The sequence below is a fragment of the Chelmon rostratus genome, chromosome 10 (genome assembly GCF_017976325.1).
Source record: "Chelmon rostratus isolate fCheRos1 chromosome 10, fCheRos1.pri, whole genome shotgun sequence".
NCBI lineage: Eukaryota > Metazoa > Chordata > Actinopteri > Chaetodontiformes > Chaetodontidae > Chelmon > Chelmon rostratus.
This window is the reverse complement of record NC_055667.1, coordinates 16,268,194-16,281,339: the sequence shown is the minus strand read 5'-3', so window position 1 is coordinate 16,281,339 and position 13,146 is coordinate 16,268,194. Positions and strand designations below refer to the sequence as shown.

The 13,146-nt window shown below is 40.9% G+C and overlaps 2 protein-coding genes across 2 annotated transcripts; one reads left to right on the top strand and one right to left on the bottom strand.

Annotated features, from left to right (window-relative positions):
• Window positions 1–204: 204 nt before the first annotated feature.
• Window positions 205–3,738, bottom strand: capza1b (capping actin protein of muscle Z-line subunit alpha 1b). Its single transcript, XM_041945654.1, has 10 exons — window positions 3,661–3,738; window positions 2,209–2,272; window positions 2,022–2,073; window positions 1,726–1,789; window positions 1,426–1,632; window positions 1,244–1,323; window positions 1,009–1,087; window positions 848–919; window positions 622–684; window positions 205–511 (listed from the first exon to the last, which is right to left on the bottom strand). The coding sequence occupies exons 1-10, from the start codon at window positions 3,697–3,699 to the stop codon at window positions 371–373; spliced, it is 861 nt and encodes a 286-aa protein (XP_041801588.1). The 5' UTR covers window positions 3,700–3,738; the 3' UTR covers window positions 205–370.
• A 422-nt stretch (window positions 3,739–4,160) lies between these two features.
• On the top strand, window positions 4,161–13,131 carry apeh (acylaminoacyl-peptide hydrolase). The gene is made up of 23 exons (XM_041945508.1): window positions 4,161–4,331; window positions 4,826–4,955; window positions 5,053–5,179; window positions 5,266–5,353; window positions 5,552–5,627; window positions 5,736–5,827; window positions 6,431–6,505; window positions 6,628–6,765; window positions 7,582–7,673; window positions 7,798–7,838; window positions 8,039–8,160; window positions 8,360–8,420; window positions 8,515–8,612; window positions 8,776–8,827; window positions 9,014–9,102; window positions 9,259–9,397; window positions 9,781–9,864; window positions 10,338–10,418; window positions 11,370–11,458; window positions 11,658–11,848; window positions 12,136–12,238; window positions 12,330–12,436; window positions 12,543–13,131. The coding sequence occupies exons 1-23, from the start codon at window positions 4,320–4,322 to the stop codon at window positions 12,646–12,648; spliced, it is 2,193 nt and encodes a 730-aa protein (XP_041801442.1). The 5' UTR covers window positions 4,161–4,319; the 3' UTR covers window positions 12,649–13,131.
• Window positions 13,132–13,146: the final 15 nt, after the last annotated feature.

Genomic DNA, 13,146 nt, shown 5'->3' with positions numbered 1-13,146 from the left:
TCTGACACCTGAATCTATTGAGGTCTGTAATTCCTTAGCCAGCCAAAGGAGGATTTAGTTCTTTAATGTAGCAGTCCTGAGCACAGCCCTGCACACTGACCCAACACAACTCTTTCACAACACACATCCAGAAGTAACCACTTTCTCAAAACCATGATTATCTCCATAACTGCAACCTTAAAGCAGACAGATATCTGTGCCTAACAGTCTGCAAATCTTCAGTTATACTATTTTTTTGTTTGTTTTTTTTTTTAGATTAATTCCTTGCCCCATACTGATATAGTTTTGCTTTGGTTAGTCCTTGCGCATGTATAGGTGGGTTGCGGGCCCAGTGGAGAGTGCGTCTCCCTGGTCAGTCCCTGACCTTCCACTAGGCATTCTGCATCTCCTTGCCAATTTTGTAACTTAGGATCTTATTCCAGTCGATCTTAGTGCGTGTGACAGGCAGCTGGCGACGCAGGGCCTTAAAGGTGGTGTCAGACATGGTCTGGTAGTTCTCACCGATTGCAGTCTAAGGCAAAACGGAGGGGAACAAATATCAAACATTTTGATCCATTTGTATATTTCAAAATGTTACTTTATTTAGTATAGAAAACATGTAGTGAATAAAAGGTAACTTACCTGGTATTCATTTTCCGCATTCTCAATAATTTCAACAAATACCTTGGCTGTCTGGCTTTCATTCTGTTTAAAAAAAACACATACAATCACCACCTTATAGCCACCTAATACATGAATGACACTTCTGTATATACCCAGAGCTGACACAGCAAGCCTAATACTACGTAAGCAACATACGTTTTAAACCACTGTTGAAAGACAGCTTATGTATATGCATTTTACTTACAGTCACTGTTATCGATTCCTCTACCTCCTTATGGCTAACCAGCTGCACATTCCCATCTTCATAATAGTGCACCTGGAGACAGAAGAGTAAGTAAGCTGGATTTTTGATAAATATTCCTCCTTGACTAATTTATCATTTATGCAGATGAGTGTATTGTATACCTGGATTTTCAACACTCCCACCACTTGAGCAGTGGATTGACCAATGGTGAGCTTCCACTCTGACCTACAGCGACCATTCCTGTGTGAGAGAAATGAAGAGACGCCCCACATTACAATCAAGCAGCAGCATTGGGAATAATAAAGCTTAACTAAAAAATTAGCATCATATCATATCACATATACACATATTAAGATTTTATTTTAAACAGCTGTGGGAGGGGGAGGGTCATTGTACCAGAAGTTTTTAGGTTGAAACTGATGTCCCTCAATACAGGCTATGATCGTTTGCTGACCATCAACCGTTTTCCCATATACCTGCAACACATAAATGGTATGATTAATTGTGAGTATAGGTAAAAGTATGGTCTATATTGCTTAAGTAAGTTGGATTCTGTCAAAATTGTTTGTGCACCTTACCGTGGAAACTCCAGTAGGGTAGTGCTCTTTGACGTAGGCACTAAGGGAAGTATCACAGGCATCTCTCCAGCTTCTCAGGGCCATCTCTCCTTCATAAGGCTGCACGTCACTCACTTCTTTTCTTAGGTGGTCGAAGCGGAAAGACAAACGGTTGCGAGGGTCCAAGAAGCGTCCCTGACCCAAGTCACCATGCTCTGTGATCAGGACCTATACAGAAAGGAGTGGAAAGATTGAAAAAGTCTGGCTTCAACACTTGATCTTTTGAAAATCAACAGAAAAGACAAGAATGATGAAATATACCGGCTCATCGTAGCCCTCTAGTTTGGCAGGAGTAAACTGATCCATGTTGTACTGGGCAAAGGAGCTGGACAAATAAAATGGGCACAAACGCACATTAGGCATTCATAATATGACACCGAAATGCTTTTCCACTGATCAGTTTGAGAACACAGGCCATACTTCTATTCATGTTTAATGCATAATATACCACAATTTGCAAATGTATATATCCCCCATGTGGAGGCCCAGGATTTTTGAATTGTGTAAATTGTGAGAATTCAAATTAATGACATTTTTTTAAATTGAGCATTACTTACTCTGACGCCCCCTCCCTGAGGAGGTTGTCATTGTCGAGAAGAAGCCGCACATCTAGCAAGACAAAAGAAACCACTGTTTGTGTAGTGCTCTTATACAAAACAATAAATTATTATCAGAGGCAAATTATATTGTTTTAAATACAGTATTACTATGACAGGCATCTTGTCACAGTCAGCTGCTTCTTACCATTGAAGACCTCATTGAACTCTCCTGGAGGGGCATGAGTCACAAAGTTGGCCGCTATGCGGACCTATGGAGGCAAATGACAAACCAATTAACCAATTAATTCAGCTACCACAACAACTTGCTGTACAATCAGTACCGAGTGACACTACAAAGTAATATTTTATCTATGATTGACGTGATTTTCATTCTTTAATAAGAAAAAAAAATCTGTATGCAAACTTCCAAAGGTCTACAATCAATAATGTAAACATCTGTTAGGTATTTTGTTATTAATTAGGCATCCAGTTGTGGCCTTAACACATTGCCAGAGATTTTATTAAGATGCTTTTTTGTTTTGCAATGGTAGTGGGCCCTTTTCTTATGATGAAGCAAGCTCAACGTTTCAGTTTACATCTGTTTTACTTAAACTATGAATGACTATAGCTTTCATTCACACAAAAAATCTGTAAACAATTGCACAAGCAGCAGCAAGCATGTTTATGAAATAATAATACACTTAAGAGAGTATAACACGTGACATATTTTCACAAGAGCTTTCGTCATTTGAAGGGAAATGGGGAGATAAACATCAAGACATTTAGCAGTGCACACTCCACTGCTTTAAGAATACAGAACGACACTGCATGAGCAGCGGCTTGTCTAGACTATGTGTCATGTCTCCATAAAATCATAGCATCAGCTTGCCCTGAATTTTTAGGTTGACCGTCAATAGACTTCTATCTTAAACGTCTCTCGATGTTATCAGGAGAATGTCGCCACTCTTGTTTCTAGCTATGAAACCCTCTTGATGTTCAGATAAGTGTCTTGTAAGAGTACACGGAAACTGTAATTCTCGCCTGCAGCAGAAACACTTCAGTCTGGTCATTCACAATAATTTGAGCTTTGCATCCAGCGGGTAATGTATCCCGCTGCCGCTGGTATTACGGGGGTGTCACTATCGGGCTCCATCTAAACTGTAGGCACCCATATCCTGATCTTAAGCCATGTGAGGCTAACAAGTATTTGAGCTGCAACTGAATCTGTTTGACCCAGAAATCCAAAGCAAAGTACCGTTAGCCGCTAATGTTAGCTAAGAGAGAGAATACGTAGCCCACACTGTAGTTACTACAGACTAGCATGGATATTGCAAATCCACTTTTAGAAATGTGCGTCGGTACTTCTATTATCAGTAATCTAGGCACAACTACTTTTAAGTTTTCAGTACAAGTGTCCTGTGGTTAAACCCCTCTATCGGCGTTTGATTTCACCGCTAGCCAACTATCAGCTTTAACTAGCATTGGCTAGTTAGCTAGTAGTGTCTTGAAAACACAAGTTTATCATTTCGATACGTTACCCAAAACTGTCATTCTCTTTCCAAAACTTGACCATTAATTTATGTGAACATATAACACGCGTAGCTCTCTACAAATAAGAGAAACTGGCGTTGAGAAAATAATTAAATAGTCTCCAAACCTTCTCTTCATCTGACAACGTCTCCTCAAAGTCAGCCATCTTGGCTCTTTGTGACCCCACCTACCCCAGCTGACTAACAGAAACAGTGCGGCGGTTGTCATTCATACATCAGAAATTAAATGAATACTAACTACAAAGTGATTTTAAAACGTGTCTCGTCAATATATATATAATATGTGCTTTGGCATAGAGTACCACACATTAAAATCAGCGTCTTTGGATAAGCACAACGTAAAATAGTCCGAAGACTACGGTTTACAACGCAAGAGGGCGATAAACGCTCAGTTGTTTTATTTGTCTTCTGCTTCCTGTTGGGTGTTGCAGAGGTCACATGCCTACAAAATAAAAGCATAGCCATATGTTACTGCTTGAATAAACTGCTCTATTTGGTAGTCAGCATTCCAAGTTGTCTGGCTCATGTTGTAGATTACTGTGTATAATGTATTAATTCCTATTTATCATTTATTGATTCCTAAATTCCGGTATTTTGCTTCACTCTGGAACGGTTTATCAACCATCGTATTTTATTTTTGATGTTACACTAGGAAGCTGTAATAGATGTTACGTTTATCTTTTGCTAGCTTTTATACTGGAGCAACCTCTGATACTGCTGTGGCCGACTTTAAATTTGCAGACTAGCGAGACGGACCATCCCTATCATGGAATCACAGGTACGATTAGACTTAACTGACTACGTATTCTTTGCTCCTGAACAGATAACATAACCAACAAAAGCAAATCCTGTATAGGTGCAAATTTATAGCTGGCGTTAATTTACACTGTGATTATCTTGGCTAATAACTCCGTTAAAGTTTGGCCGCTTTCCAGTCAAGCTAGCAAGCTGACAGCGGTTGTTTACCGTCAGCTGCTACAGGAAGTTCCTGGTCACCTTAAATCCGTCCAACATTACTAGAAACAGACGCGCTTGTTCATTTGGTTGTTTTATTTATCTCACAGCAGTCACCTCATTGGTCTGCATAACGGTATTGGCTAATGCCTAACGTTAAAAACTGACTGCTGTTTTTTGGTAGTAAACTGTAATAACTATACCAACTTATGTATGGCCGGCTAGCTTCCTAGCTAGGGCATGAACAGGGCATTGTTTGCTGTTGGCCAGATTGTGTCACTGAGACGTAGTGTGAGTTATTCTGCTGCGTGTTGTCAGGTGATGACCAACCCTGAGGAAATTGCCAGGCTCTACAGAGAGCTCAGTCTCTTCCCTTCTTTGAACAGAGCAGATCTGGGACCTGTCGTCACCTCTCAGTATGGAGGCAAATACAGCAACATCTATTCAGGTAGACTGCTCTGCGTCATACTAAGCTGTCATACCTGTCTGTGTATTCTGTGTATGTTCGTTGATATTAATAACTTCTTATTTACTTTCTTCTGCAGAATGGAGCCAGCGTGACCTGGAGAGAAACGAGAATGTCAAGTTTTGCCGACAGTACATCGTATTCCACGATGACAAGTCTGTGGTTTACTCTGGAGCCTCTGGGAACTGCACTGAAATTAAAGGAGAGTATGTGAACGTTTTGTCATTTTATCTGGATTTCAGACGCATGACCCTGAGCAAGCAGTGTCTCATCGCTGTGTTTCTCCTGTCAGGCTGCTATGTAAGGATTCCCCGTCGGGTGAGATGAAGGCTGTTGTCAGAGAGTGCACAATCAAAGGAGAGGACAAACAGTTTCTGGAGGTGTGTGGCTGTCTGGCTGCGACTCAGCACTGAGTCTCTCGCCTGCCCTGATAAATGTCTTTGTGCCACTTTACTTTGTTTTGTTGCCCCCTGTGTGGTAATCATCTGTGGCTCTGCTCTGTTTTTAAACACCACATGTGACTTTGAACCCGGTACCTTTGACTTCACTCTTCTCCTGACCTCTTTGTGACCCTTTAGGTCTGGAGTAAAAACATCAAGATGAAGAGCATCAATCTAACAGCCTTAAAGAAGCATGGTAAAGTCTATGAAGATGGTGAGTCATCTGCAGATAGAATCAGCATGTTTTATTTGTTCACCAGTTTCTTTGAAACTTTGCCTTTACTTGTGCATATGTTAATCACGCTGTGTTTTGCATCCATAGACCAGTTTGGCTGCTTGGTGTGGTCCCACTCCGAGACCCATCTCTTGTATGTGGCAGAAAGAAAGAGACCAAAGGCAGAATCCTTCTTCCAGGTTTGTCAGAAAAAAAACATATTTGACGGTTAATCAGCACTGAATCACATAGAACAGAGAACTGCTTCACTGCTCTCCATAGGCTGAAAATCAAGCATGATGATTCTCCCCGATGTCATTGCTAGGGATGTGTTCAGTACTGCTCAGAGCATAGTGAAGTGTTTTTACGTCACTGGTACAAGCTGCTGGCTTGTTTGTGGCACTCTTAAAGGAATTGTTTGAAAATTAATCTTAAAGCTTTAAAAACATGCTGGATGATGCAAAATGACCCTAGGTGGCTGAGTAATGCCTAGAGTAGATTCGCATTCACAAACCAGGATGAAATACATTTCAAATCTTGATGCACACCATTGGAAGGAAGCTTAGCACTGAATCATAGCGGTGTTGCAAACTGGGACACTTGGAAATGATTTCATTTTGAATGCACCCCAGTTATTTTCCCTCGCCTTTCAGAAACAACATACCTTGACAACAATGATCGGGATGTGGCCATGAGAGATTTAGTGTTGACTCACCATTTCCCATAGGTAAATAGGATAAGTGTAATATAAAGGCCAGACTCGTAGGCAATAACTGTTTTTGTTTCTCATTTTCTGTTCGTAGACTGCTTCACCAGAGTTGTCTTCTATCGGGGATGAGGAGGAGAGCATGAGCGTGGAGAAAAAGGAGGCTGGAAAAGTGAGTGCAGTTAAAACTTTTGAACACAAAATATTTTCTCTCCTCAATGGTTTAATTCACAGGTCAAAATTACAACCTCCTCCAGCTGAAGTTGTAGTGTTATTGCTTTTTTATCCCTGTAGGGGGAGCAGTTTGTCTTCCATGAGGACTGGGGAGAGGCGCTGGTCGGTAAGAGCTGTCCAGTGCTTTGTGTTCTGGACATCGAGGGTGACAACGTCTCTGTGTTGGAGGGAGTGCCTGAAAATATCTCGCCTGGACAGGTTGGTACAGCAACTTGTGCAATGATTTGTGTTTTTGGGCACACCACTGATAAGATAAAAGAAAATAAGATAAGATGAAACTTTATTTATCCCCAGCTGGGGAAATTTGGGCATTACAGCAGCATGTGATAGTGGTGAGAAGAAAAATACCAACAGAGGTAGAGGACATTCGAAAAAAAAACAAACAAAATACAAAGTAAAATTGGAATATATATATCTACATATTATACAAGCAAAATGGAATTTGACTATATAAAAGAAAAATAAAATATGTAGCAAAAATGTATTAAAAAAATATGCAAAAAGTATGTACTGCCCCAAGATGTGGAAAAAGAACAATGTAAGCTGCCCTCAGATTAAAAATAATAAATAATGTTACTACTATTGCACAGAAAATAAAATATACAAAACAGTAAATGATATGTAATGTTGCACAAAATGTAAAAGTAAATATGTAATATTGCACAAACTGGATATGAGCTTAATTTGTCAAACAACATCAACACATTCTTATGCTAAGTGGTGCTGGAGTTGAATAATCTGACAGCTGATGGAATGAAGGACCTGTGGTAGCGTTCCTTCTTACACACTGGATGCAGCAGTCTGTTACTGAAGGAGCTGCTTAGGGCCCCCGCTGTGTCATGCAAAGGGTGGGAGGGGTTGTCCATGATCAATGTTAGCTTGGCTAACATCCTCCTCTCACCTACATCCTCAGTGGTGTCCAAAGGGCAGTCCAGTCCACTGTGCTCATACGCTTGTTCTCTTGCTGTTTTTCTCTGTTTGACTTTGTGTTTCTCTGTCTCTGTCTCTCTGCAGGCATTTTGGGCTCCAGGTGACACAGGTGTGGTGTTTATAGGCTGGTGGCATGAGCCGTTCAGACTTGGCCTCAAGCACTGCCCCAATAGGAGGTGATTGCTATTCGCACCGAACAAAGACGAGCATAAAAGCTGGCTTTGTAAAAATTGGAAATTTTCTTAGTTAGGCTCGTAGGCTAATACTGAAAGTCATTCTTGTTTCCTTTTTCTCTGTCAGGTCGTCTTTGTTCTATGTGGATCTTATGGGCGGGAAATGTGGTAAGTGTGAATGTATGAGGTAATTACCATTTTTTACCGGGAACATCTGTTGAAGTCTGTCTATTATGTAAATATATTTATTTATTTTATTTATTTACTGGAATTTCTCCCATTTGTCTTGGACAATGAAATTGGAAACTATGATCCTTTTGTACTCAAGATGTTCATGCGTATTGTATTTGTTTGTTTGTGTTCCTCAGAGCAGCTGTCATCAGACACCAATGCAGTGTGCTCCCCCAGGCTGAGCCCAGACCAGTGTCGGATCGTCTACCTGGAGTGTTCTGTCTATGGGCCACACATGCAGTGCAGCAGGCTCTGTATGGTAAGTCAGGATGGAGCCTCCTTTCCACATACGACACATTTAGTTTCCCCTGAGAAGAGACGTTTCTTCACATAATGCACCATCTTTTGTTTTTTTTTTCTGTAGAGACCTAGATTTGTTGAAGCAGAAATACATTTGTAAGATACAAAACTACACTTCTCACATGATTTCATCTGTGCTTGCAAATTTGTATTGCTAGTATGACTGGTATACTAAGAAGACCTCAGTGGTGGTGGATGTGGTGAAGCGACCTGGAGAGGGTAAGGAATACTTGTTAAATGAATGAAGGCCTCTTTTTTTCCCCACTATATACCAAGCTTAGTTGTATCTGTGTGTATTGTTGTGGCTTTACAGACGGCTTTACTGGCATCTACAGCTCTCAGTTGTCTCCTCAGTGCTGGTCAGCTGACAGCCAGCGAATTATTGTTGCTTGTCCTCAGCGCAGCCGCAAGGTACAGTTAAGTCATGGGAAATGCCTTGTTGTTATGACAAAAATTAGACGATAAGACGTTGTCTTTTCTGATAAATATATATTTTGCACATAGAAAGGATTTAGAGTGAGAATATGGCAACTGTTTTGACTGTAAAAAAAAGTTGTTATTGTCTCTCTTGTAGGATCTGTTGATGGTGGATATAAGCACTGGCAGCATCACCTCTCTGACTTCACGTGAGTCACTAGACACATTCATCAGCTTCACTCATGCTCAAAATGCCTGACAAAACATGCTCACGACAGTTTTTTTTCTTTTTTGACTAAAATTTGGTGTTAACCATCAGTAAGAGGTAATTTGCTGACACCATCAGTGTTACGTGCTTATTCCGACCTGAGTCTGATAATGTCCTTTGTCTGTAGAGTCCGATGTTGGTAACTGGTGTCTGCTGAACATAGAGAGAGATCTGATGGTGGTCAGCTGCTCTTCTCCAAACTGCCCCCCAAGTCTGGTAGGATTAGTATATAGTAGTACATGTTCAGTATGCTGTTGCCTTAAGTGAATTTTTGTGCTATTTAAGTGTTTTAGTACTCACAAAAAAAAACCAAAAACTCATGTGATGAAGAAGCTACTGTGTCACCTGTTGCAACCTCCTTTCTCTGTCCAGAGGGTGGGTTTCCTTCCAGCCAGAGATTCTCAGGAGGAAGTGGTCTGGGTTACTCTGGAAGACTCTCAGACGTTGCCAGATATTGACTGGCAGATCTTGAATTTCACTCCTCCGCCAGAGCAAGACAACAGTCAATACCGTAAGAATGAAAAAAATCTTAATTTTAGTAGTATTTAGACAGGAGTCAGACCAGGAGGACCTAAAATACATTGTTTTTTTTTTGTCAACTGGTCTTTGTCACCGCCTTCTTTCACAGACATGAATGGTACAGGCGATGTGAGAAATACTGCTACATACATTGCAGTCCAGTGCAATGGCACCACTATCTACAGCCTAAAACTAATCAGACTGTTAAATCAACTTTCTGAGCTTTCTCACAGTTCTGTCAACAGGAGACGGAGTAAAGGGCTTCACAGGAGGAAGCTCCTGACGTGACGAGGTTGAAAAGCTTTTGCTGTCTATAGGCCACCTGAAGAACAGTGTGTGTGAACAGAGGGGGACTAACATTTTTCTGTATTCCAGCTGGCCTTGATTTTGAAGCTTTGCTGATCAAACCAAAGGAGGTTAAGGATGGAGTGAAGCTGCCTCTTATTGTTACTCCTCATGGTTGGTCACTCTCCTTATGGTTCTGTCGTGTGCAAACAAAATGAACAGTCAGGTAGCATTAGTGTGGTAATTGTTTATTGTTATACAACTTCTGCTTAATGTAGCATCCCAGAAAAAAGCCAAGTTGATATTAGAAATGTTCTATATTCATTCGCTTACATTGAGAAGTGAGAAATGTGCAATTAATCCAAGCTGAATTTATTGTTAGGATTAAATCTGTCAGTCTGTGCCGGGATTTGTTCCTGTTCAGTCAACAGCTACTGCCACAGATAAGATTGGCATTGCCAGCAGTGGTTGCTATGACGATAGTGCCCTTGGTGGCAAAATGTTTAATCATATTCTCAAAATCAAGAATGGTCTTTAATAACCATCCTGAGATGTTTCAAAATGTTTGAGTCTATATGCATTGTTAAACATGAAGACAATGATCGCTTTTAATTCTGTGCTTCACATAACTTGTTTCTTTAACTTAGGGGGTCCTCACTCAGTGATTGTAGCTGACTGGCTTCTGTCCTCGTCTGTGCTGTGCAGGATGGGCTTTGCTGTATTACTGGGTAAGTCCATATGTGAATGTGATGTGCTTTCATGTGTGACACCTGCTCAAAGGTTGACCATCCGTGGAAAGGGTGATCTGTGTGTAAATGAGGATGACATGCTGTCTCCTGCTCAGGTCAGTGACCCAGACAAGGAAAGGTATTTATTATACATTATCTTAGCCACTTCAAGATGTTTTACTGACTGACATCCCATTTACTCCTGGTATTAAATTGGGATCTGTATCCGGATCCGTTATAATCCAGTCTTGCCTTTGCATTTACGCCTGTTGTTTTTAAAGTCTTCTTGTCCTGATTGAGATCAGATGTCTGCCCTCAAGGGCGAAACTGCACATCAGTAATTTGAGGAGGCAGTAAGTCAGCCCCAGTGTGCCTAAAAGAATATCACAGGCTTTTGTGAATTGTCGAGTTAGGCGAAACTTTATAAACTTTGTGAAACGCTGTCTATGACACGTGTTGATTATTTCTCCCTTATTATAAATTCAGCATATGTAATAGGTTTTTCTGTCTTTGTATGAAGAATATTGTCAGTTTGTCTCGGTGTGTGGCGGTACAGTGTGTACACTGCTCTATGACTAGATAAATTATATATTAACAGCAGATCAGCGCACCCCGTCTCATACGCAGTCATTTCTACCTGTATGTCATTCGTCTCCCAGCCCCTTTGCTGTCGTTTTTCACACAGCACTGTTGATTAACACATCTTTTGCTGCTTTCACGCCACAACGTATAATCAGTAATTAGAGACATGTCTCTTTCAGCCTTCTTGTTTGCTTACTGTCTAAATTCGAAAAACAACCTATATTATACTACTATACTTTGGCCATTTTCCAGGTTTCTGTCAGCTTTAAAGTACTTGTGTTAATTGTATAAGAATGCATGATAATGTCAAGCACTGATAGATGTATTCTTTGTTTGCTTTTTTGTTTTTTGTTTTTTGTTTTATCTTAGTGAACTATCGTGGCTCTCTGGGTTACGGCCAGGACAATATCCTCTCATTACCTGGCAATGTTGGCACACAGGACGTCAAGGATGTTCAAGTAAGAATGAAACAAATAAAACTGACTGAACAACAAATGTTGTTTAAAATGACGATTATCAAGTTTTCAAGTCATGAAACTGATTAACTGTAAAGGTATAGAAATGACTTCCAGTGTTGCTTTATGGCGCTTCTTTATCATATTTCGTTACCACTACAAATGCTGTCTTACAGTGTCTCTGTGTTTTTCTTCCCACCAGTTTGCTGTTGAAAGTGTTCTGAAAGGTGGCGAATTCGACATGAAGAAGGTGGCAGTTTCTGGGGGTTCCCATGGTGGCTTCCTGGCTTGTCATCTGATTGGCCAGTACCCAGGGTTCTACAAGGCCTGTGTGGCTCGCAACCCTGTCACCAATTTGGCCTCTATGGTCGGCTGCACTGACATCCCAGACTGGTACGCCTTGGCATGCACATTCCCACACTCTTCTTCAGATCCGTTTACTCGCTACATAACTGCGTCAGTTGTACACAACCGATCGACCTTTGTTCTTTTATCATTTGTATCCCTGACATTCCACTCTGACAGCTGTAAGCAAGTGAGTGGGATAAAGGGCATGTGTCTGCCTCACTGTAAAGAGAGAAAGTGTTCAGTAATGCACACAAACACTGCAGGAAGAGAAGATCTTAAAGCCATTCGGTGCTTTTTTCCCTCCTGTTGATATTTACATATGATTTTTGCAGGTGCCTGGTTGAGGCTGGTTTCGACTACAGTACAGACTGTCTACCTGACCCTGCTGTTTGGGAACAGATGCTTAACAAGTCCCCAATTAAACACATTACACAGGTATGGGTATTTCTGTGCATGTCTCTTGACTATGTGGATGGGACTCCATTAGTATTGATATACTGATAGTACTGATTGGTCTCTCCTCTAGGTGCAAACACCAGTATTGCTTACCTTAGGGGAAGATGACAAGCGCGTACCTAACAAGCAAGGAATTGAATATTACAGAGCTCTGAAAGCAAGGCAGATCCCAGTGCGGTAAGCGGCTTCTCTGAGTAGCAAGTTTTAACAGTTATATCAGATATGCGCTGCACAACAAGGCTTTTATTGTTCATTCACTAATGCTCTGATGTGCGTTGTGTAGGTTGCTGTGGTACCCAGGGAACAATCACTCTCTCTCCAAGGTGGATGCTGAGTCTGATGGCTTTATGAACATCGCTCTGTGGATGATTCAGCACTTGTGTCAGTGATGGTAAATTTCAGATAAATACATGGTAGTGTGTGCAGCCAGGAAAAGGTAGCAGGACACTACTGTGTGTGAGGGATATTCTGCTTCTGTTTCCAGGACAGTGTGAGGACCAATCCAAAGCCAAAGCATTAAAAGTGCTCTCCAACCAGAACACACTTTGTATGATTGTACTTCACTTGTAATCTATCTGTGGCTGTGGTGATTGCCACAATGACTTCCAAAGAAGTGGATGTGGAACAGCACTTGAATAAAAGCGGTTTGGATTAATCAGGAACTCATTTTAGTCATACAGTCTGGACGTTTTATTTCGCAGTCTGTCCAACTTAAGGGCTTTTCAGTGTTGTAGTTGTGTTTGAGGTTATATTAACAAAGAGGGTTAGCTTCATGATCAGTCTTTTCTCTGCCCATTGTTACTGTTTGATTTTTAAAAAATATACTGTTTTGATTTTATGATACAGTGCACTTAATAAAGTGAGTGTGAGAATACAAGCAGCGTGCG